Raw genomic sequence first — 24,501 nt, 5'->3', positions numbered from 1 at the left:
CTCTCTCTCTCTCCATAAATCATCATGTCCAGTTGCTTTGGTGAAGGCAACCCAAATGGAACATGCACAACCGGGTCAAGTACATACCAAATATAGTTACGGGCTTAGACATTAATCCAACAACCTCTTCCTTCTCATATCCTCATCCATAGCATACTGTAGGTTCAACAATGCTCATTCCCAAAACTTGGCAGTGATCTCCGCCACAATCTCGGTGGTCTGCTAGAGCTCCTGGAACTCCCTCACTAACCGTTGTACCTCATGGGTGGTGAAAACTCCAGATCAAAGTGTCCGACAAACTCTCTGCCCATGTCATCTCAACCACACCAGCTGCCCCCAGCTAACTAGTCACCTCTCCCCACCAGTCCCGGGCTCAGTCTGTCAGCATACAAGAAACAAACCTCACCTTTGCCGCATCAGGGCAAGAGCTCATGCATTGGGCGTTCTCCATGTTTGCCACCCAGCGTCGACTAACTATGGGGTCTCTGACCCCAAAGAACTCTGGTGCCCCACACACCTTGAACTCTCGGAACAAGGGAATTCGGGCCCCGACCTGGGCTGCAACAATCTCAGCTCTGAACGACCTGAGTCGCTCCTCCATAATATCCATCATCCTTTCTTTGACTGTCCGAAAAATAACTAGGGTAGCGTCAAGCATTCCCCTCGTAACCTCGGTTGCAATAAGCTCATGCAACCTCTCGTCAATGGGCTCGGTACCGTCGCCCAACCCAGATTCGGATCCTAATCCTGATCCCCCTGCTCCAAATCGTGTCACCTCCATCCTGATATGACAGAATGATCAAGATAATAAAAAATGGATCTTCCCACACCGGTTCTTCTTAGAGCTTGCAGATCTAACATCAGTTCAGATACAGGTCATGTGCTTTCAGTAGTACATGCCAAATACTACCTTCCACACCTACCTGTACCTTCCCCAAAGTTATGCTTGATAACTCTAATTTGTCCCAGAACAAAACATATCTCACGGGCTGTTGCATAATTCAAATCCTAGGCTATCCTAAGATTTGGTCAATCCCATTAAACCAGAACTCAAATCAATCATAACAGGTTTCCTTATGCATGAAAATTATACACAGAACATGATCAAATAGACTTTCGAATAATAGTCTCTACCCTAGGACCACAACCAGACAAGGAACGGGAAATAAGGCCAAATCAATCATTCTAAGGCTATAAGATCCTAACTGTATACAATTTTTAAAGCATACACATAGCAAAATCCATCTTACTATCATAATCAAATATCAGTATAACATGCCTAACATATTGGGGAACTACTTACTTGAGCTCGGCCGATCACGCGCATTGCACTCTCCTTTTTTTCCATTTTAAGAAGTTCTTAACTTTTGATTTTTGAAAACAATTTTACCATTTCCTTAGTTTGAGTCCTGACACACCTGAGAGTGTGCCCAAATCCCTCAAACCAAGGCTCTGATACCAACTTGTAACAACCCAATTTTTTTTCAAATAAAATTTTCATTTTTAATTAATCAAAACATTCCCATAAGACATGAGATTTCAACAACAATTGTTTTCAATGTCATAACATCAACATTTTATTTCAAATATCGGAGTGTTCCAATAAAAATGCTTGAGAGAGTGCATGACGCGCCATCAAACATTGCCCTTGCCCTTAGGCCATGAAGTACCTGAAACAATCAACAAACTCTAAGCTAATGCTTAGTGAGTTTCCGAGAGCATTCCCCACATAATCATATAATCTATATTAGCTATATAATCTACATAAACCACAAACCATGCATACAAACATATAAGGATGTCATGGGCTCCTCCCAGGGTCTTACTCTAGGATGTCATGGGCTCCCCCACATGGTCTTACACCTAGGTGTCAGGGGCTCCTTCCATGGTCTTTAACCGGAAATCCATGTGCTCCCCCACATGGTCTGACATCCAAGTGCCATGGGCTCCCCCACATGGTTTGACATTCAAGTGTCTTGGGATCCCCCCATGGTCTTTCATGCAAGTATCACATATACAGCTAGCATACCACCTAGCATATAACCAACTAACATACCACATATCACTACATCAACTAGTGTACCACATATCATAAAATGGGTCGGCCTTGGTGCCTTAGACCCATTGGTATGGTGAGGAGATTTACCTCTCAAGAATGTTGAACTGATAAGATAAGATAAGATAAGATAAGTCCCAACCCGCAGCTCCAACTCAACTGCCTACAACCGTCATATGACTAACTTTGTCAAAATCCTGAAATAGCAAATGATGTGCATGGAAGTACCCACTAATTTTAATATTTATAACCTAACAAACTTAGACTAACTATACACTTATAGGCAGTGTACCTACTCAGATTATGGTATAACTTAGGTAAGTCGGGTATCGATCATAGGGAATGGTGTTATTAATTACTTTATTTACTACTAAATTAATCTAATTATTACCAAGCTAAAAGGGTTTTTATCTAATTTTGCAAGTTTAGATGAACTTAATTCTGTAACAAAAACTTAATCAACAAACAAAACACTTATGTTAGTTCGAATCCACTTTCACTCAATGGTTATACATTAGCTATAACTATTACTGTTGGTGACCAATTAAGAAAGTATTAGCAATTTAGTTCTAAATCTAATAATTATTAATCAATTCATGTAAATCTATTTGTGTTCATACAATAGTTAACACATAATCAATTATTATATAAGATTGGAGCCATGAAAGATTGATTAATCAAAACACAATTACGGTCATAATATAAGTTCTCTAACACAACTTTAATTTAATTATTCAATTACTTATCTAAGATTGGTTTGATCTTAGCTCCAATAACTAGTGTTCACTATATTATTAGGTATTCAAGTTCCTGCAGAATTGTGTTCACTAACTACAAAGAACAAGAATGCAAAGCAATCAAATAACTAATTTAAGCATGCTAGATAAAATCAATCAGCACAAGCATATCACCAACAAATAAAGTTAAATCTAATGCATTAAAACCATGAGTTCTAGCTTCATCTAGCTAACAGAAGCAGCTAGATTTAGTTGGACATATTAACAGTTAAACAAACGAATACTATAATCCAAAACATGTTAAAGTGTACCAAACTATGAATTAATTTATGTACTTCTACTTCCTTGGTGTTGAAACCAGCTTCCAGATCTTCTTCTCCTCTGATATTCGTCTCCAGGAACCCCTTTAAGCCACCAAAAAGTTCCCAAAGTCGTAGGGTTCAAGGATATATATAGTTTTGAATTTCTCCGTATTCACCTCGTGAATTCTCAAAATTCACCTCGTGAGTCCTTAAGTATCCGTATTCAACATGGATTCCTGATTTGCGATGTTTATCTCCAAAAGGCCATACTCACCTCGTGAGTTTTATAATATTCACCTCGTGAACACGCTTTTTCCTGATTTTCTTGTCTTTCAAGCCTTCAACCTCCAAAGTTCCATTCTTTAACACTTTTAGTCCCTTTTCTTCAAAATGTCTTCTTTTTGGCTGCAAAATAGAATTTAACCTTATAAGTACCATTATTCTATGCAAATGACCAATATATATATATATATATATATATATATATATATATATATATATATATATATATATATATATATAAATGTACTTAAATATTGCCTAAAAATACGTATAAATATGGCAATATCAAAATACCCTACACTTAGGCTTTGCTTGCCCTCAAGCAAATCTACTTATTCAAACTCAAACTTTCATCACTAGCATTTCATAGAACAATCCAATTCCAGCTCAGCCATTATGCAAAGACCTCAACGCATGCATTTGTGTCTAAAATTTTTCCTAAATGACCCCTCATACTTTAAATACTCACAATCTTCATAACCAATCACCCACTTCTTCGAGCAATCCTCATTTTATGCAACCCTCCGAATTTATCCTCAGAAAGCTTTCTAACCTCAAGATATTTTTGTAAAGCTACCCAAGCATACATATTCTAGAAATTACAACTTCAGACACCACATGGAGCTCTTGGAATTCTTCCTTTCTTTGATATTCGATCTTTGATTTCTTTAAATTCACCATATTATTGATTTTTGGTATCTTCAACTTTTGATTCCTTAGAACTTTGATCTTTGATCTTCATACTTTGATAGCTCCAAAATTCTTCAAGAATTTCACTTTTTAGTAATTTCTCTCTCTCTCTCTCTCTCTCTCTCTCTCTCTCTCTCTCTCTCTTTTACATGTATAACTCATTTTTTTTTTCTTTCACTCAAAACCTACATGCTTAAGCAGGGGTGCTTAACTTCAACCTTTATTGGTTAAGACATATCTTTCCTGGATACATTTCAGGTTCAGGCTACTAAACATCTTGCATTCCTCAAACTAAGCAGGGTCATGTTTTTGTTCCATGATGTAACATCCCAAAAATACGAGCCAAAATTTTATTTTAAAAAACATATACTTAGCAAAACATTCGAAATTAAGCGTTCACCGATCATAACATTCCATAAAGATATCGCATGTCTGGAAAAACATTTTCATAAAACATAATAATGTCAGAGTACAAATCCCCAGGAAGATCTTATAGTGCGGAATACAGGGCATGTGTGTGATGGGCCGCTTCCGCGCCAGCTCTTTCCCCTTCGAAGAAGAGGTACCTGAAACCAAAACTGAAAACTGTAAGCACGAAGCTTAGTGAGTTCCCCCAACATACCACATACCATACAATCACATAACATACATATATTGTCAGACATATCTGGCTGCCCGACCTACCCCTTCGGTCCTCTCGACCGGATATTGTCTAGTATATCTGGGAGCTGGCCTCCCCTTCGGTCCTCTCGACCGGATACTGACCAGTATATCTGGGAGCTTGCCTCCCCTTCGGTCATCTCGACCGGATACTGACTAGCATATATGGGTGCTGGTCTCCCCTTCGGTCCTCTCGACCGGATACTGGGGACCCCCCTACTACTACCACATAACACATATATCTCATAATCTATCTAGCATGGCTGGGCATGACCACCCCTTCGGCCCTATCGACCGATATACAGGGGACTATCTCCTCCTACTGTCACTAGCACATAGCATCATATCATACTAGCACAATAACATATCACAGGTAGTAGCAACCCTAGATGAATATCACAGAGACAAACATCTATCATACAATCCTACTGGTGGGCCGGCATTGTGGCCGTAGACCCACCGCTATTGGAAGGTAAGTCACCTCAAAGTAGCTGTTGATCTTCGTGCGAACGGACTGTCTCCTGCTGCTGCGGCCCCGGAAATCCTCCGGCTATAATCCCCACAAAACACCCAGTCAAACACTGCTAACCGACCTCAGGGTAAAATAACCATTTACCCCTAACCAAACCAAGAGTCAAAGTCAAAGTCAACTGCCGGTTGGCCCGACTCGCCGAGTTGACTTGCCAACTCGCCGAGTCCCTATCCCTTTGTCTGACCATAAACTCGTCTCTACTCGTCGAGTTAAGCATTGACTCGACGAGTTCTCCTTCTAAACTAAAGGCCAATAGTCCTTCATCCTACTCGCCGAGTTGTATGAACAACTCGCCGAGTTCATCTTCATCCGAAGAACACACTATGCTGAGACTCGTCAAGCTGTATGAACAGCTCGCCGAGTCTGTTCTTGAGGCAAGAAGATTGCCTTGAACTCGCCGAGTCATGGCATTGACTCGCCGAGTTACTTCATGAGTGAGTCTGGCTTCCGACCCACTGAGTCACACCCCATGACTCACTACTCCAACCCGCAACACGAAAAGGGGAAAAACTCGGGGACTCGTGACTCAACTCGCCGAGTCTGCCACATGCAAATACTATATATGCGATTCTGCTTGAATCCAGCTCATACCATACATAGATCTGGGTTTCTAGGGCCTGGTTAACACGTAAAGTTTCCAACTTTACGTGTAAATAAACACCAATGAAGGTTTTAGGGCTCAAAATGCACTAAAAGAGTAGATCTATGGCTTTCATGCAATATGGCCCCATAAAGGCAGTAGATCCAAGCTCCTGGAGCTCAATCATGCCTAGATCTAGAGTCTAAACAACTTATTACAAACCCTAATACACAAACAAGCTTGGGGAAAGGCTCAAGAAGGACTTTCATGGAGCTAAAAGGGACAATAAGCATGAAAACAGAGGGAAACTGAGTTATACCTCAAGGAAATCACTGAGATAACACAAGGATGCCTGACCTCCTTTTCCTCTTCTTGATCTACTCTCCTTCTCTCTCCAAATCTTCAAGAAAACACACCAAAATGCTTCAAACTCACAAGGAACAAGGCTTGAACGGAGAAGAGAGTTGTGGGGGTGAAGGGGGCGAGCTTGGGGGCGGATAAGATGGTTTAAATAGGTTGCAAACCCTTGGAATTTAGGGTTTCATTAGACAGCTGGGACCCACCGAGTCCAGAATGTGGACTCGCCGAGTCGCCAACTTAAACGTGCTCCCAAACCCGTCTCCACTCGGCGATTCGGGCCTACAACTCGCCGAGTCCAAGGCTAAAAATATAAAATACTTCGATAATTTTACATACCAGGAACCAGGTGCTACACATGATTTCACTAAAATAAGGGAGGCCACAAATGCACTATAACGTGTATTGGCTCAACTAAACATTTGAACTCTTATCGGATCATCTCATATAACACTAACAACTACAATTCAAATTATTATTACATTTAATTATTAAAAATTTCAAAATTTCAAATTTTACCATTATCTAGCAATTTACTTTTTCTACCCCCTACCCCACACTTATTTCATACAATGCCCTCATTATATGCTTAAAATAATATAAAAATTAAGAGAAGGGAGAAAAAGGAACAAACTCCCCTAGGATAGTGGCGTGATCATCTCCAAAAGTGCTGATAGAATGTGCATCTTGAATACAGACTTTAAGAAATAGAAACTTGAATCTTCAACACACGAGATAAGTAATGTACTGGCAAAATATGGAATCAAGTCTTCAATCTTCAACAAATGTGGCGTATAGATGTGCAAAATGGACCGAACAATGTGGGAAAGCAGACGTCATATTGCATGGTAGAGAAAAAGAGCCATGAGTATCTTCATAATATCCCCAAAAAGAATGGTGGTGAACCACATAATGAAGATGGAAAAAATAATATATATATATATATATATATATATATATATATATATATATATATATATATATATATATATATATATATATTATTTTATATTTTGGTGAACAAAATAAATTCACGTCGTGAATTTATTAACTTTCACGAGGTGAATTCGTTCTGAAGCGGTTTCTGAGAAGTCATCATATATTGAATCACGAGGTGAATATCAAAATATTCACGTCGTGAAAACTGGAATCCCAGAAATATATTTCTTCCAATACTCCTTTCTCACTTCTTATATCTAACCCATGTCTTAATGGATTAAGACTCTTCTGACCCTATTATTTTGGACTCTTCTCTCTAACTTCTTTATCGCTTGACTCACCCCACACTTATTTTAAATTGTGGGTCTCGACTCTCGACTTTAAACACTCGCGGTTAAACATGTACGCACTCATATCTAGACATCTCCTTCGCGTGATTCCTAACAAATATGAAAATCAACCAAAGAAGATAAAAGTAACATAATATCTCATAGTCTTACAAGCCAAACAAATTTAAAAACAAAATAAAAACAAACCAAACAATAAGAAAATAAACGAAATAAAAGTAAACAGAAACAATCAATCATCCTCGTGCGCTCCGCTAGTCCCGGCTCCTTCTCCTCTTGCCATCCATAACTCTCCCCACGTAGGAATATAAGGGAAATGAGGCGGCATGGTAGGTGGTCGCACCACATTCATATAAGAGAACATGGCTTCAATCATTTGGGTGTTATAAGTCATCTCACCATGTAAATTATCCAAGTAAGAACCCATCCGGCTTTGGAACGGGTCGGTGGGTATTCCACCCTCATGTGGTTGGGATCGTCCCATCTCCCCCCGGGATCTCACGTTCCTTCTTCGAGGCCTCGGTTGTTGTTCGGGCTCTTCGGTTGGTTGGTCCTCACCCTCGCTGTCGCTCTGCGGCATCCCATAATGCGTCCCATAATTAACCACAACTCGCATGGTCTCAAGATATCCCATAGAAAATTCGTTCCCTTGTTTACACGTAAGTATCCGTGTAACCGCGGGGAAGAGCACGCCATAAGACTTGGCTAAGCGGGTAACAAAGTGGCCACCACAGATTGGGCTCCCGGTTCGGGAACTTACTGCATACTCTGCCAAGTAACGAGATAAAAAGTAGGGAAGATTGCAACAAAACCCTGGTTGTAAAATAGACCACAAGAAAAATAAATTCATCTTGGTGACCTTATCTCCAAATTTTTTATGGTGGATGGAGAATGTGATCAGCATGTGCAGCAAACGGTCAATGGGTGATTTGATGCTGCTTTCTAGCGACACACCGGAGTTGAAAACACCAAAAGCGATATTGCTCCAAAACTCATATATGGTCATTTCCTCGGAATAAGTATGGGTAGCCTCCCGTAAGAACATAGAAAACTCGGGGGTCATAGTCTCGTGGGCCTTGTATAAACCCATCCTCCTTGCAAATTCTACCAAGTTGCACTTTCTATATTCCCCACCCAAACGAAAAACCAATGCTTGGGAATAGTTGGGATCTTGGACATTTTCATGGAACACCATAGTAGAAAAGAATTCAACACACAATTCCTTGTAAACCCTTTCATGGGGCGAACAAGTTACTCCATCCTTTGCATGTAAATGAATACCCGTTTCCCATAAAAGTTTTGGTCAAAAACGGGTTTAGTCTATCAACTAGTCCAACCTCCCGAAGTCTTTGCCAATTAACTGTTGGGGCAATAGCAAAATCTCTTTTGTGTAACCATCCCAATCTAGTGTTGTATCGGGCGAGCACGTCCCTAGAGATATTTGTCGGGAATACGTAAAACGGGTGCAAATTAGCAATCCCGCCTTGGTCATCACTAACCCTGCGTCTAGGTGCCATTTTTCTGCAAAAATAAACAGGCAACAAAAACAAAACCAAATATCCCATATATTAGAAAATCCATAAACAGTTTTGTTGATACACCGGACTCACCTCATGAGTTTTAAGAAACCCACCTCGTGAGTTCGATAGTGACAGCGAGAAATGGTCTTAAAATTCAGAAATAGGACTTAATCTTTGTTAGGGTTTACTCATGAACCCTTTCTAGGAACAATCAAGTAACATGCAACGAATGAATAACACATTTTGGGCAAATTTTGGACATTTAAGCATATGAACAATCCTAGCCCCTAAATCAACAAATTAGTGAAAATTAACCAAAGAAACAAGAAATATTTACCTTTGTGATGAAGATTACGTAAGAAAAATGATTAAATTAAGTAACTCTAGGCCAAAATCGGGTAGGGGGACCAAAGAACAAGCTTCACTTCGTGAGGATGAGAAAGTGATTTGGTCAAAAGGGATTCTACATTATTTAAGTTGTGGTCCCGTGATTTTTAAAGCTCACGTCGTAAGTTTATTCAAACTCACCTCGTGAGTTCTGTTGGGCTAACTTGGCCGGCCAGCTATGCTAACAGTCTTGGGCTAATAAATCTAATGGGCTTAATTGTCACTCCCCGCATGCATTATGGACTCACGATGTGAATTTCTTCGCGCTCACCTCGTGAGTTTTTGTCTGACTGAAAAGTTGAAGGCTAATTAATCATTTTTTTATTTATTTATTTCACCACTTAATTTAGGAACCCCACACTTAAATTTTTACCACTTAATTTTAATTAAAAATAAAGTGAGTTGGATGATATGATCGATGTTTCTAAAACTAAAAAAAATAAGAAAACTAAAAAGAAAAGGAAATAGAACGCAAACCAAACTCGGGTTGCCTCCCGAGAAGTGCTTCTTTTTTAAGGAGTCGTAAGCCGGACTCCATGCCTCCTTACGTTGAGTCGTCTGAAGAGTCCACCACTTGGATCTTTTGTTCCTTGAAACGCCTCTTGTAAGCTTGAACTCGTCTTTTGTACGCCTTTTTCGAATTTTCCTTTTTAGCTTTGACCTCGTCTTCATCAAGTTTGCGTTTGTTCCCTTTAGTCTCCTCCTTGCACTCCATAGCATTCTTCTCTTCTTTCACGACTGGAATTGTTACTTTTGAAGTAGCCTCCTCATCATCACTCGTTATCTCATCATCTTCCTTGCTCACCCAAGAAATTGGACTCGTATAGGCAATGACTTCAACTAAATATGGAACAGATACTCTTGGTTTTGTTCTTTTGACTTGATGAATTGTCTTGATCTCTTCTTCCATGAGCTTCTCTAATTCTTCAAGTTCATTGTCTTCATCAATATTGAACAACTCTTCATGAGCATGATTCTCTTGAAATCCATCTTCCATCCCAAATATTTCCTTTTCATCACCAACCCTCAAGGTGAGCTTAGACTCGCGAATATCAACAAGAGCTCTAGGAGTGTTTAACAGCAGGCAACCAAGAATAATTGGTACATCAGGATCTTCTTTCATGTCCAATACCACAAAGTCTATTGGAAAAACGAATTTCCTAATTTTCACTAAAATATCTTCCATAATGCCCCGGGGATGTGTCACTGAACGGATCGCCATGTGAATAGTCATTCTTGTAGCCTTCAACTTTTAAATATCCAACTTCTGATAAAATGAATAAGGCATCAAATTAATGCTAGCCCTAGAATCGGCTAAAGCATCAACCTTCATGTTGTTACCAAACTCACATGGAAGAGTGAGGCGTCCAGGATCCCCCATCTTCTTAGGTATCTCTCCCAACACAGCTTTTGAGTTTTACTAACTTAGAATCACCTTAGAATTCTTCTTTAGTTGCTTACGAGTGTCTATTAAGTCTTGTAAAAAATTTCATACTCGGGAATTTTGGATAAGGATTCGACAAAGGGAGTATTAATCGGGATACCCTTCACATGCTTAATAAACTCTATATGCTCTCTTTCCAGTGGACTAAGGGCAGCTCGAGAAGGAAACGGCAAAGGCGGCTGATAAGCTGAAACAAAGACATAATTTTTCTGTTCAGACATAGCCCACGACGTGAGCTTTGCGGGCTCACGTCGTGAGTTCGTTAATTCAGCAACTTTATGATCTTCGAGCTTGGGTTTCTTTGGCTTTGGATCAGGCTATTGTGGCTCTTCTTCCAAGGCTTCCAGGAACTCAGAAATTGCCTCTTCTTCAATATCGATGGCCATTATGTGATATTGGGTCTTGTTTTCAGGATTTTTCGGGGACAACTTCTCATGAACCAAAGTGGTTAGTTGACCAAGTTGCACTTCAAGATTATTGATGGAGGCTTGTTGATTTTTTATTAAAGCCTGCTGTTCTACCATTAATGCATGATGATTCTTTACCAAAGTTCTTTGTTCATTAATAGCATAATCAGTAGCCTCGTGTCTCTTCTCTGAAGCTTCCATAAACTTAATTAACATGGTCTCTAGATCGGGTTTTCTCGCAGCTGGTGGCTGCTCCTTTTGGTAGAAACCTCGGCCTATTTGCTTATACTTTTCATCTTTTTGCTTCTTATATTCTTCATATGGCAACCACTCTTTCTTTGGTTTCCTCTAGTCTTCATCGTACTTGTCCTCACTCGAGTAACATACTTGAGCCTTTTTATTCCCAAACTCATCCAAATTGCAGTCCTTGGTCAAGTGTGGATCATTACACCTCTCGCAACCAACTCTTATCGCATGAATTGATTGGTCCATTTGTGTTAACCTTTGGTCCATATTATTTAGCATAGCCATCATAGCTGCTATTTCTTCAGTTTGTGCACCTCCACTGCTTTTGATTCCATCTTGCCTAGGGTTGTGGTACTCACGAGAGTGCTTCGCGAATTTTTCAATCAGCTCCTTGACCTCTCTTGGATTTTTCTCTGGCAAAGGTCCTTGAGAATCAAGGAGTTGTCTTGTCATAACATTAAACCCATCATAGAAGATCGACATCTCTTGTTGCACATTAAAATCATGCTGAGGGCAATTTCTGATCAAGCCTTTGTACCGCTCCCATGCTTCGTATAATGACTCCCCCGGCTATTATTCAAAGTTGGCTATTGCCTTCTTGAGTTTAGCTATCTTGGATGGTGGGCAAAACTGGTCAATAAATTGCTCACGCATTTGAGCCCAAGTGGTGATCGTACCCGGTGGAAGTGATTTTAACCATTCTTTAGCAGCTCCCTTAAAAGTAATGGGAAGCATTCTGAGCAAGACGGTGTTTCTATTAACATTTGGGACATTGAAGTAATCCGCAATGTCATTGACTTCATCTAGATGCTTAAAAGCGTCCTCATGATCCTTCCCATAAAATGGGATATCCTTCAGTACAGTCAAGATGTGCTCCTTCAGCTCGAATGTGGTAGTGGCAGGTATTGCGGGTTGGACTAAACCAGGACCCACATCTTCTCGGATCCTCTTCTTGTAAGCTCCCATGGACATCTCCTCAACGTTTGCCATTTCTTTTTTCGGCTCGTTCTCGGGTTCACTTGCAAATATTTCAAATTCTAGGTCTGACTCGTATTCTGACTCGTGTGGATTAGGGACTGGACCAAGTTCTTCAACTTTGCCTTTATCCTTTGGGATTGAACTGGACTCCCCTGTCTTCTTTCCCGACTTCCTTGAAAAGGCTGATTTGAGTTCTTGTAATGGCGTCTTCTTTGGCGTGTGATCTTCCTTCGCGTTCTTGTTCTTATTTTTGTGAAGAGCAGACTCCGAATCTACAAGTGGTGGCACCAAAGGTGTGTTAGAGCCTCTGGTCATGAACTCCTGCAAACTAAACAACAAGGATAAAAACGTAAAACTGAACTAAGAAAAATAAACTAAAAACTAAAAAGAACTAAAAATCATAGTTCTCACGTCGTGAATCTATATACTCACATCGTGAGTTCTGTAATCAGAAAAATAATCAAACCTTCCTAGAAATGAAAAACAAAGTGAATTAAAAATTGAAAACAGAAGTACCCAAAAACTTGATGTGCACGGAAGTACCCACTAATTTTAATATTTATAACCTAACAAACTTAGACTAACTATGCACTTATAGGCAGTGTACCTACTCAGATTACAGTATAGCTTAGGTAAGTCGGGTGTCGATCGCAGGGAACGGTGTTATTAATTACTTTATTTACTACTAACTTAATCTAATTATTAACAAGCTAAAAGGGTTTTTATCTAATTTTGCAAGTTTAGATGAACTTAATTCTTTAACAAAAACTTAATCAATAAACAAAACACTTCTGTTAGTTCGAATCCACTTTCACTCAATGGTTATACATTAGCTATAACTGTTACTGTTGGCGACCAATTAAGAAAGTATTAGCAATTTAGTTCTAAATCTACTAATTATTAATCAATTCATATAAATCTATTTATGTTCATACAATAGTTAACACAGAATCAATTATTAGATAAGATTGGAGCCATGAAAGATTGATTAATCAAAACACAATTACAGTCATAATATAAGTTCTCTAACACAACTTTAATTTAATTATTCAATTACTTATCTAAGATTGGTTTGATCTTAGCTCCAATAACAAGTGTTCACTATATTATTAGGTATTCAAGTTCATGCAGAATTGTGTTCACTAACTACACAGAACAAGAATTCAAAGCAATCAAATAACTAATTTAAGCATGCTAGGTAAAATCAATCAACACAAGCATATCACCAACAAATAAAGTTAAATCTAATGCATTAAAACCATGAGTTCCAGCTTCATCTAGCTAACAAAAGCAGCTAGATTTAGCTGGACATATTAACAGCTAAACAAACAAATATTATAATCCAAAACATGTTAAAGTGTACAAACGAATACTATAATCCAAAACATGTACTTCTACTTCCTTGGTGTTGAAACCAGCTTCCAGATCTTCTTCTCCTCTGAATTTCGTCTCCAGGAACTCCTCTATGCCACCAAAAAGTTCCCAAAGTCATAGGGTTCAAGGATATATATAGTTTTGAATTTCTCCTGATTCACCTCGTGAGTCCGTAAGTATCCGTATTCAACACGGATTCCTGATCCGCGATGTTTATCTCCAAAAGGCCATACCCACCTCGTGAGTTTTATAATATTCACCTCGTGAACACGCTTTTTCCTGATTTTCTTTTCTTTCAAGCCTTCAACCTCCAAAGTTCCATTCTTTAACACTTTTAGTCCCTTTTCTTCAAAATGTCTTCTTTTTTGCTGCAAAATATAATTTAACCTTATAAGTATCATTATTCTATGCAAATGAACAAAATATATATAAAAATGTACTTAAATATTGCCTAAAAATACGTATAAATATGGCAACTCTCTGAGTTATCTTATCAACTCGCCGAGTTTACTCGGCATACAGAAAACGGGAAAACCCGATCCAACTCGCTGAGTTATCTTATCAACTTGCCGAGTTTACTCTGCATACAGAAAACGGGAAAACCCGATCCAACTCATCGTGTTGCCAGGGCAACTCGTCGAGTTTTCCATGTCTTAACGTGTTCAGCCCCTTCCAGTCGAATCCAAAGCCCCAAACCACATATCCAGTCCCTTAGGACCCACATATCACGTAAAGTTGCAAACTTTACATGCATGCAAGGCCTCAATAGGTTAAAACACTAAAACTAAGCTTCATACAAGGTTTAGGGCATGGAGAAGGGCCAAGACTAGATAAAGTGAGGAACTTTATGTTCATGGAGGCCTAGAGGTGTCTAGATCTTAAACCATATCCTCATGACAAGTTCAAATCCGAGAATGACACCATTATGTACCAAAAGTGACCATATACTTCCATAAGAGGATATCTAAGCAAATAAAGGTCAATGTAGCAACTTTATACCTCAAGATGGTTGCCAAAACATAGTAAATGTCGGATCTATAGACTCCTTCTCACTTCAATCTCTTTAATCTTCAAGTTTCCTTCCAAAGAGCACAAGATTTACTCTCCGAAGCTCACACACACTCAAGAAAGCACTAAAGCATGGCCAGGGTTTCTCTCTGGACTGTAAGGATGATGAGGGAGGCCACAAATGAGCCACAAGTTCTTTAAATATGGTACAAACCACTGAAAATTAGGGTTTCCCTTTACAGTGTCTACTCGTCGAGTCAGGGCATTCCAACTCGTCGAGTAGACCCTAACTCCCGCGTCCGAAAAGACCTCTACTCGTTGAGTTGGGGCTCCCCAACTCGTCGAGTCCTAGTGCAAAACCCTAAAATTTTGAGAAATAAATGATACCTGGAACAAGCGTGACACTCAAATTAACAAAAAAAAAAATTAACAGGAAATGACATATTATCATGTAAAATCAAATAATCATGATTTTTCTGTTCAAAATCTTTTTGGGACTAAAATAAAACTTTTCCGAAAATATAGAGATTTTTCTGACAAATTCTCTTTAATGTATTCTGCATCTAGAAAAGAAAATGCATTTTTTAGTTGATCTTCATGAAAAGATTCTTGCACGACCAAGAGTTTTGAGGAATATGACCACACTTTAGGGACGAGTCGGAGTCTACTAAAGTTTTATAAGGAAACTCGCGATCTAAAACTCTAGTTTACCATTGGTTATAAAATTTAGATATAATATTTAATTGCATCTATTAATCCCTTTGTTCATTATACATAGAGATATACATGTAAATGTATGAAATGAAACACAGCGTACAATAGTTTTTATTGTGTAAATTTGTTTATTATACATAGAAATATACATGTAAAGGTATAAAAATTCAAGCTTAATTATTGATTGGTTATTTTGTATGATGAACGTATCGGATTTGACGATAATGATGTTGAACTTTCCCTTTAATACATTCAACTTGAGCCATGACCCTTGAATGAATTCAAAATGTAAACACTGATTACATTCCAGAATTATCCTCGACAACTCTTTGGTTATGAGAGCCATTATGGCCTTTTCGTTTATAAGATAAGTAGTATGCAAGCCCGATGATAAATATCAATGTAGGTACACCTATGCCTATGCTTAATCCGTATATAGCACCCCTCGAAATACCTGAGAAGGAAAATCAAATGATTAATACGTAAGAATTAAATCCAAAGGTACATATTAACATTTGATATCGAACATGAATAACCAAAAAAACTGAATAAAAAGTTTAGATTAACTTTTTTAATAATTTTATTAAGTTTTCACAAGGATATCATCCATAACGCATTGAAAACTATATAGTTTAATGGATTCTCACATCGTTATTATACATTACATATATTTCTATTAATTTTTTTTTTCTATCATGCATTGAACTTTATATAATTCAAAAGAAAACTACAAAAGCTAATTTATAACATTTATTTAAGAATTACAAAACCTTTTTCAAAGAGTTCAATGGTCTCGAAATCTATTGAATGTTAATGTGTAATCTTAGAACACTAAAGTTTCATACATCTAATAACAACTAACTAGACTTGCTATCTCATCAACAGTCAACACTATAGATTCTCTTAACTAAAAGTACCTTAGATTAGCTTTCTCATTAAAGTCAACATCATGCTCTCTAACTAAAAGTACCTTAGCTTATGCATAAAAATGAATTCTATAGTTAGCCACCTTAAAAGGCGTGGTAAGTATTTCATGCATGTATAGTAAGAATCAAGAGAGAAACCTTTTCCGCGGGAAGAACTAACGCAAACTGTCTCTCCATCATCACTCTTCCACTCACAAAATTTACCTTCCCTTTCACAAGATTTGCAGTAGGGAGTGGACCAGATCAACTCCAATTCCTGACTTAGGACACCGTTTGGCAGAATCGGCACCACGATCCTCTTCATAAACTCACAATTCAGAGGCACGTATCCAGGATTATATGAATCGGTCACAATAGCAATTACTGAGTAGTTTCCGGTGCTTAGGCAAGGGAATCCGACAACCGGATACAAGGTACTGTAGTTCTGGGAGCAGTTGAAAAAAGTGTAGTTCTGCATCATTAAGTTACTGTCACTGAATGACGTATCGGTTATGTTGACACTAACTATTCGGTTTGGCTGGCAGAATCCCGGATCTATGTAGATCAACTGTGAAAAACATGTGAAGAATTGTTAATTTACCCGATTGGATTAAATACATGATTGTAAAATGTCAACGTACGAGTTTTTGTTTAAGATTTTTGAAGGAAATGAACCTGTTCGAGATAGGAAATACTGTTGACGATGTATGGCAAGGATGATGATGATGATGATGATGGAAGCTGGAGGATTGTTTGGTTTTGTTCGTCGCAGGAGAGGTCAAAACCGGGGAAACCGCACCGGGGTGGTTGCAGGTCGAGGATACGGAACGGGAACCGTACATGTGGCTCGTTGGGGCCGCAGGAGGCCGGAGAGCAGTCGGCGTTAGCACTGGTGATGTGTTTCAGTAGAAAGAATGAGAATATTAGTATCGGAATATGTTTCTCATCCATGTTGTTGCAACCTCACCAGCGTCGGCGTGTCCAATGGGCAATGGAGTTAAGTTTTGTTTTATATATGGTGGTGACTGCTGAGATGAGATTTCAATGTATCCTTAAATAAAACATGCAAAGCATTTTATGTTTACGTTCAAGACAAACTTAGGGCAAATCGACCAAATTTTTTATGGAGTAAATTGCTAAAATCATCCCTAACTTTTTTTTTTTTTTTTTGCAAGGGTGACATCTCACCCTATAGCCTAACTAGGAATTTTATCGAAGTCGTTTTAATCATTTGCTCCCGTTAAAAGACTTTTTTGAAAGAAATTATGATTGAACCTGAAAGATGAAGATGATCCATATCATGGAGTCTGTTAATTTCATCCTAAAATATGCCAAAATAAAACAATTTAAATCTTCCTCGCCAGTTCCACAACTCCATAAATCATGTACACATCAATCAAATGAGGATTTAGCAAAATCCAGACAATCAAATAAATTTATTCTCCTTTCTTCACAAACTTACAATTTCAAATTTCAATCCACAAATCACGGCGTCTGCACACGAGAATCCTTGGATTTATTGTCATCAGACGACGGCCGGTTTTCAGAGTCCGACAACCGGACCTCCTCAATCATCCTCACAACCTCCTCCATCGTCGGCCGCATATCCGGCACCCTCACCACACACGCCATCCCAATCTGCAACATCTGCACCATCTCCTCTTCAATATTCTGAAACTTCATAAGCTCGACGTCAAAAACCTCCGCCGTCCATTCTTCCCGGACCACCGACTGCACCCACCGAGGTAGATCCACCATGTCTTCTCTCCCCGGAGACTGAATCGGTTGTTTTCCGGTGAGCATTTCGAGGAGGAGTACGCCGAAGCTGTAGACGTCGGATTTGTGAGTGTGTTTTCGGGTTTCGAGGAGTTCTGGTGCTCGGTAGCCGACGGCGTGACGGGAGGTCGGAGGAGGGAAGTTCATGAGCGGAGCTAGGCCGATGTCGGAGATGCAGCCGGTGGAGTCGTGGTTGATGAGGACGTTTGCCGATTTGATGTTTCCGTGAGTGAATTTTGGGCCGCCGATTGAGTGGATGTGGGCGACGCCTCTTGCGGCTCCTAGAGCTATTTTCACTCGGGTTTCCCAGTCTACGGGGTTTCTCTCGGTGCCCCTGTTTCCTGTGATTCATGGCAATTAATTATTCCGGTTGGAATTGGAATTGGAGATTCCATTCCGTAACATATTTATATTTAGTTGCTACGATGGAATTCATCCTTCATATTTCATGTTTGTTGGAACTTTTTGAAAGAAATAAAAAATAAAGAAATCATAATTCATATTTCATTATTATATTGAAATAAATAAAAAATAAAGAAATCAAATTATATATATTTAAAACATACATACAATACAAATTTTAACATTATTGAGAAAAAACATTACCTAAAAGCATAAAGTGTTTTTGTCATTATTGAGAAAAACATATCAGTTTAATTATAAACTATAACCATTATTAAATACTAATAGATAAAAGTGGCTAAAATCGTTAAAATCATAAAAGCACATTGTGGTTTGTATGTATTTTCCTTTATCATTTTGATGGTCAAAAGATTTATATTTATTTAAGCATTACAAAAAGTAGTCGGCTAAATATATATATATATATATATATATATATATATATATATATATATATATATAAAATGGTAAAAGTATAATCGTTATTCTCTATTTTCACTTTCTGCATGTAATAATATCATGTGCTATGGGGAACATGAAAATTGATTAGTTTGTCCTATTCATTGTCGAGTAGAATCACGTTTAAGCTATTGTACTGCAAAATTTTACTTATTTTTTGCCCAATGGTCCTACTTTTTTTGCCAAAAAAGAAACTGACTTTATTGAAATGCTCTCACTAAATTAAATTAACCAAAGGCTCATTAAAAGGAAAATATGACCGGAAATGTTAATTTTTCACCAAAATAGCAATTGATAGAGAGTCATGAAATGAGGCTCTTTCCATATCGAGCCTTTAACTTTCTACAAAATTTGTCTCATTTACTTTTGGTGTAAACAGTAAACACAAGAAATAGCAATAAGAAAGTAGGATGCTATAATACACATATAAATGAAAAGAAACAGAGAAAAGAAAATCATACCATGCAAGAGTGTCAACAAGCTACCTCCAGACATATAATCATAAACAAGAAGTTTCTCATCTTTTGAGTAATAATAAGCCCGAAGTGGGACAACATTTTGATGTTGTCCAACTCTCCCAATAATCTCCATTTGTTGTTCAAATTCCTTCTTCCCAACCACAACTTCTTTCAACCTTTTCACAACAACAGTCATCGACTCTTCAAGAACCGCTTTATACGCTGTTCCAAAACTACCCTTTCCAAGAACCTCAGCAGATGCCCTTAACAAATCCTCAAGGTCAAAGTTATAAGAACACCCTTCAAAGAAAACTAACTTATTCTTTTCAGGCTCTTGTACTCCACTCCCAAATTCATCCCTAGGCTTTTCACCTCGTGTAGAAGCCTTCCCTTTTGTCACCCTTCTAGGATCTTCTTCACTCTTTCTCTTCACACAACATAAAATCAGCACAATAAGTGAAATCAAAACCAAAATCCCACCTCCAACTGCAATCGCGATAATTGCCCATAATGGAAGTTTCTCTTTCTTTTTTGAGGTTTCTTTTTTGGGTGAAGAAGGAGATATTGGAGAACAAGGGTTTAAAGGAAGCCCACATGAGAAAGAATTCCCGATAAATGATGAACTTGGGAATTCTTTAAGGGAAGAAGGAATTGAGCCATTGAGATGATTGTAGCTTAGATTTAGATGTTTTAATGTAGGGATTGTTACATTTGGGATTGGGCCAGATATGGAGTTGTTTTGGAGGTTTAACCCGGTTAACTCGGTTAAGTTCTGGATTCCGGCGGGGATGTTTCCGGCGAAGGAGTTGAACGAGAGGTCGAGAACGATAATCCGGGGAGGAAAAGTCGCCGGAATGTCGCCGGAAAAGTTGTTGCGTTGAAGGAAGAGGTAATGGAGGGAAGAAAGGGATAGAAGATCAGAAGGTAAGGTTCCATTTAGGCGATTTGATCTAAGGCTTAGAATCTGTAAAGAGTCGAGTTTTCCAAGTGTGTTTGATGGAATTGGGCCTTTGAGCCCAATTGCTGGAAGTCGAAGGGCAAATACACGGGTCCCATCTGAAGTACAGTTTATTCCTACCCATGAATTGCAGATATCAGTGTTGTTGTTCCAGTTGAGCTTTGGGCCATGAGGGACAGAATTGGAAAAAGCTAAAAGCGCTTGTTTATCTGAGTTTAAATCAGCAGAAGATAGAGGTAGAAGGAAAAGTATGAAGAAGATTGACTTAAAGCAGAGTTCCATGTGGAAATTTCCTGACATCAAAAAAAGAACAAATTCGATGAGTAAAAGACTAAAATCATATAAAATAATGACATTATGCATATGATGTTACAGTTTCTTATATGTAGTGAGGGACATGAGACATTCTTGCATGTTATGTTCATGGTTTCATAATGTAGACACAAGAGTGGCAGAAATCATGGGGTTTTGATAATGGATTAGGAAGTTATAAAAAGTGGAGAAATTATTAAGATATTGTAGTTCACTTCCCAAAGCATATGTTGCTCATTAAAGAGAAATAAAAATGGGAAAAGGTAGCCATTATGGAAAGCAAGAAGCAAAAAAGGTGTTATTGAGAAGGGTATACTGGAAACAGCAAAGGAGTAGGACTTAATTTTCTTCCACCTAACAAAACAAAAAGAAAAAGAAAGGTAAAAAAGGACTTGTGTATCTTTTGAAAGAGAAGTGGGATTCTGAGTTGTATAATATTTTAGATGAGAATATCTTGGATTGCTACATTTGCGAATGTATCAAGAATCATATCAAGTGATAATGAACTGAAACTCCCTTTACAGATATTAGAGAAAGTCTAGCAATTGTAGTTCCCTTAAAATTCTCTGTAATTATCATGTTAAGGAGGAAAGGGAATATATTTGTCCTACCTATTTAACTTATTTTGTAAAAATTCAGGGGTGGAATGTAAATTAGGTTTAAGATTAGTTGGGTCTGATGATCCACCAAATTCTAAAACTCCAAATCAATTCAGCCTTTTTGGTTGCCTTGTAACTACTTATCTCTGTATCACTAAAACTACAATTTACCTAATTAATTTTATAAAATAAAAAGTTAGAACTTTGGAACTTTCAGCTACCAAATTTCATCTCTTTTTACTTCAGATCAAACATTGACCCTTTCTACTCCCACCCACTCCCCCAACCACAACCACAATCACAATCACAAGCACACAATTCTATCCTTACATAGTCAAATTGTGATTTTTACCTAAAGTATGTTAATTATGAAATGCACAAACAGATTTTAAGCTAGTATGCTTAATTTGTTTCATGAACTTCTAGCCAAATAAAATCACACACATGTAACCTAACCTAAGAAAATTATAATTGTAAAATTGCATGTATGTAAAACGAACTTTTCTTCGAACAAAATCACAAAAGCACGGATATAAGCTTAGATGTATAAATTTAATTAAATTGCATAAAAATGAATGAAATTTTCCAACGCAATGCACCTTGAAACATAACGAGAGAATTCTCCTTTGAAGTTCTTATCCGCGAAAATTGAGCTCCGTCGTCGCCATCAGAGCTTCAAACTAACTACAACTGAAATTCACCGGAAAAAAATGTCAATGAAACTCTCCGGCGAAGCTCCACCGGCATTTTCTTCACGAAAAGCGTCGAGACCGAAGACAACAATAGATCTCAATTTGAGAGAGAACTCTAATAAGTTAGCAGCAGAAATTGACTTCAACACCAAGCATTTAAAGCGAAAAAAATCTCATCAGAAAAATTCACCAGCATTTAATTATACACACACAAACACGATATACTCCACAGTTGAGCTGGATTCCAAATTTTTATATTAGAAATCGCAGTAGAAAATACAGTGTAGAACACACAGTCTGTGTGTTGTAGTGTGTGAAAGAGAGTGTGGAGCACACATGATGATAATTCCTTTTTGAGCGGGGTTTTAAAGAAATATTTAATTTACACATGAGGACACTTTGTTATAATTTTTCTCATTATTACCACCGTGTCAGTCTACTTGTATTCTTGTGTTTGGTATAAAGTGGTCTTGTAATCTTGTTCTTTATTTCTGACCAGACCTTGATTTATTTAAACATTACACTTTACCCCCTGTAAAGCTGGTGTTGACCATGTGGGAATTAATAATGGTATGGTTTGACTCCTCTTCCAGTCTTCCACTACATTCTTCACAGCGTCCATTTGAGTTTATGGCTTTTTCAAAGCAAAACAACCATATATTTTAGTTGTATTATATTGGGAAAATGACTCTTGAGTAACCCTGTCAAAAATACCCGTTACTCGAATTACCCAATCAAGTGACGGGTAAATCGGATATCGGGTTAATTTTTTCGGGTAAGTGGGTAACCCGAATTTTTTTCGGATCGGGTAAAGGGTAAGTTGTTTGGGTTTCGGGTATACCCAATTACCCGAAATATATATAAGAAATAGTGTCCCTTTATGAGTTTATCTAACCCTCCCAATTCTCAAATCCCAATTTCCCTCGTTGAGGCTCGTTCTATTTTCTTCACGTCAAAAACCCCTCGTACCTCGTCCGCTCTTCGTTGGTATTCATCACCAATGGATAACTATACTGAAGTAGAAGATGAGACGATTGAAGTTGACAACCCAACCAATGATCAAGTTCCACAAGAAAAATAGAAAAAAAAAAATAAAGAATTCAACCCAAGATCGAAAGTTTGGAAAGAATACTTGATATCTCAAATATTATTGAGTAAAAAATCTCAATGATCAAAGTTTAGCACGACATACTTATTTCATTACATTTATTTTTAGGTGCCATTAAAAAAATTAAAAATCGGGTAATACCCGAATTACCCTTACCCGACCCATTACCCGAATTATCCATACTCGAATTACCCGAATTTAATTTGGGTAGGGTAACTAAACGGGTAAATTTTTTTATATGAAAAACCCGAATTACCCGACTCGAATTACCCGAAACCTGAAAATTTTACCCGGTCAACACCCCTACTCTTGAGGGTAATTAACTTTTGCGTTTTTACTCATTTGGTCCCTTTCTTTTTTTTGTATTCAATATATCATCGAACTTGTTGTTTGTATTCATCATAACCCTTTTGATCGGCTTTTGACCTGTGATAGCCGGTCAAAGGTTATGGTGAACACAAACAACAAGTTCGATAGTATATTGAATACAAAAAAAAAGGAAATGGACTAAATGAGAACAAATTCAACAGTTGGTTACCCTCCTGAGTCATTTTCCCTTTACTCATTTACAGCAAATCTCACGTCATCTCCTACTGATATTAATGACTTTAAGATATTCATTATTGCTTCTCTTCAAAACATAACCCACGAAAGAACACTATTCATACATGTACAACTTTGTAATGCACTTGAATATCTATTAGGAGAATCTTGACTAAGCAGGCGTATTTCATGACTACATTTACATTTCCAATCGAATGATTTATCGTATCATGAATTCTAGACAAGTCTACAAATGAGTGGAATCACAATTGCTGTGATTTTTGAGTTTACTTAGCTTTAAAATCGAATTCATGGGATGAGATACAACATCAATATGTACAATATCATGTTGCTTTTGCAGACACATCACCATAATATACCTTGAGGTAAACGTTTATGCTGATAAATATACCTCTCATACACAATCATATCCTTTTGAAGAGAGGTGTTGACAGCTAACCACAGTAAGCATAGCATAAACCATGTTTTAACGAAGTTACCCCTCTGAAACGCTCTTCATATACGTTATAGCCAAAAAAATGGTTTCAGTCTTTGATAATTTTGCAACTTTAATTTCATTTAACTTTTCGGGGAAAATGACTCAGGAGGGTAACCAACTGTTGGGTTTGTTCTCATTTGGTCTCTTTCCTTTTTTTGTACTTAATATACCATCGAATTTGTTGTTTATGTTCACCATAACCCTTTGACCGGCTATCACAGGTCAAAACT

General features: G+C 37.9%; 2 protein-coding genes and 1 non-coding gene across 3 annotated transcripts; 1 reads left to right on the top strand and 2 right to left on the bottom strand.

Moving 5' to 3' along the window:
• Positions 1-11,985: 11,985 nt before the first annotated feature.
• On the top strand, positions 11,986-12,092 carry LOC111886679 (small nucleolar RNA R71). Its single transcript, XR_002848522.1, has one exon. It is a non-coding gene; the product is annotated as a small nucleolar RNA R71 (small nucleolar RNA).
• A 3,505-nt stretch (positions 12,093-15,597) lies between these two features.
• On the bottom strand, positions 15,598-17,607 carry LOC111886665 (putative RING-H2 finger protein ATL21A). The gene is made up of 3 exons (XM_023882919.3): positions 17,141-17,607; positions 16,625-17,033; positions 15,598-16,014 (listed from the first exon to the last, which is right to left on the bottom strand). The coding sequence occupies exons 1-3, from the start codon at positions 17,414-17,416 to the stop codon at positions 15,860-15,862; spliced, it is 840 nt and encodes a 279-aa protein (XP_023738687.1). The 5' UTR covers positions 17,417-17,607; the 3' UTR covers positions 15,598-15,859.
• A 141-nt stretch (positions 17,608-17,748) lies between these two features.
• Positions 17,749-22,449, bottom strand: LOC111886664 (probable inactive receptor kinase At5g58300). The gene is made up of 3 exons (XM_023882918.3): positions 22,029-22,449; positions 19,564-20,811; positions 17,749-18,582 (listed from the first exon to the last, which is right to left on the bottom strand). Exons 1-3 carry the CDS (start codon positions 22,036-22,038, stop codon positions 17,951-17,953), a joined length of 1,890 nt encoding a protein of 629 aa, XP_023738686.1. The 5' UTR covers positions 22,039-22,449; the 3' UTR covers positions 17,749-17,950.
• Between the last annotated feature and the right edge of the window lie 2,052 nt (positions 22,450-24,501).

Source organism: Lactuca sativa, chromosome 8 (genome assembly GCF_002870075.4).
Source record: "Lactuca sativa cultivar Salinas chromosome 8, Lsat_Salinas_v11, whole genome shotgun sequence".
Classification (NCBI taxonomy): domain Eukaryota; kingdom Viridiplantae; phylum Streptophyta; class Magnoliopsida; order Asterales; family Asteraceae; genus Lactuca; species Lactuca sativa.
The sequence above is the reverse complement of the archived record's forward strand: the minus strand, read 5'-3'. Positions and strand labels throughout refer to the sequence as shown.

Bases quoted from the DNA above. Each gene is read 5' to 3' on its own strand.
- LOC111886665 (XM_023882919.3), bottom strand. From the start codon at position 17,416: ATGGATGAGAAACATATTCCGATACTAATATTCTCATTCTTTCTACTG. The intron at 17,034-17,140 runs GTTCATTTCCTT...TGTTTTTCACAG, and splicing joins GTATTTCCTATCTCGAACAG to TTGATCTACATAGATCCGGG. The intron at 16,015-16,624 runs GTTTCTCTCTTG...TTTCCTTCTCAG, and splicing joins TAGTTCTTCCCGCGGAAAAG to GTATTTCGAGGGGTGCTATA.
- LOC111886664 (XM_023882918.3), bottom strand. The intron at 18,583-19,563 runs GTATGATTTTCT...CATGAATCACAG, and splicing joins CTTGTTGACACTCTTGCATG to GAAACAGGGGCACCGAGAGA.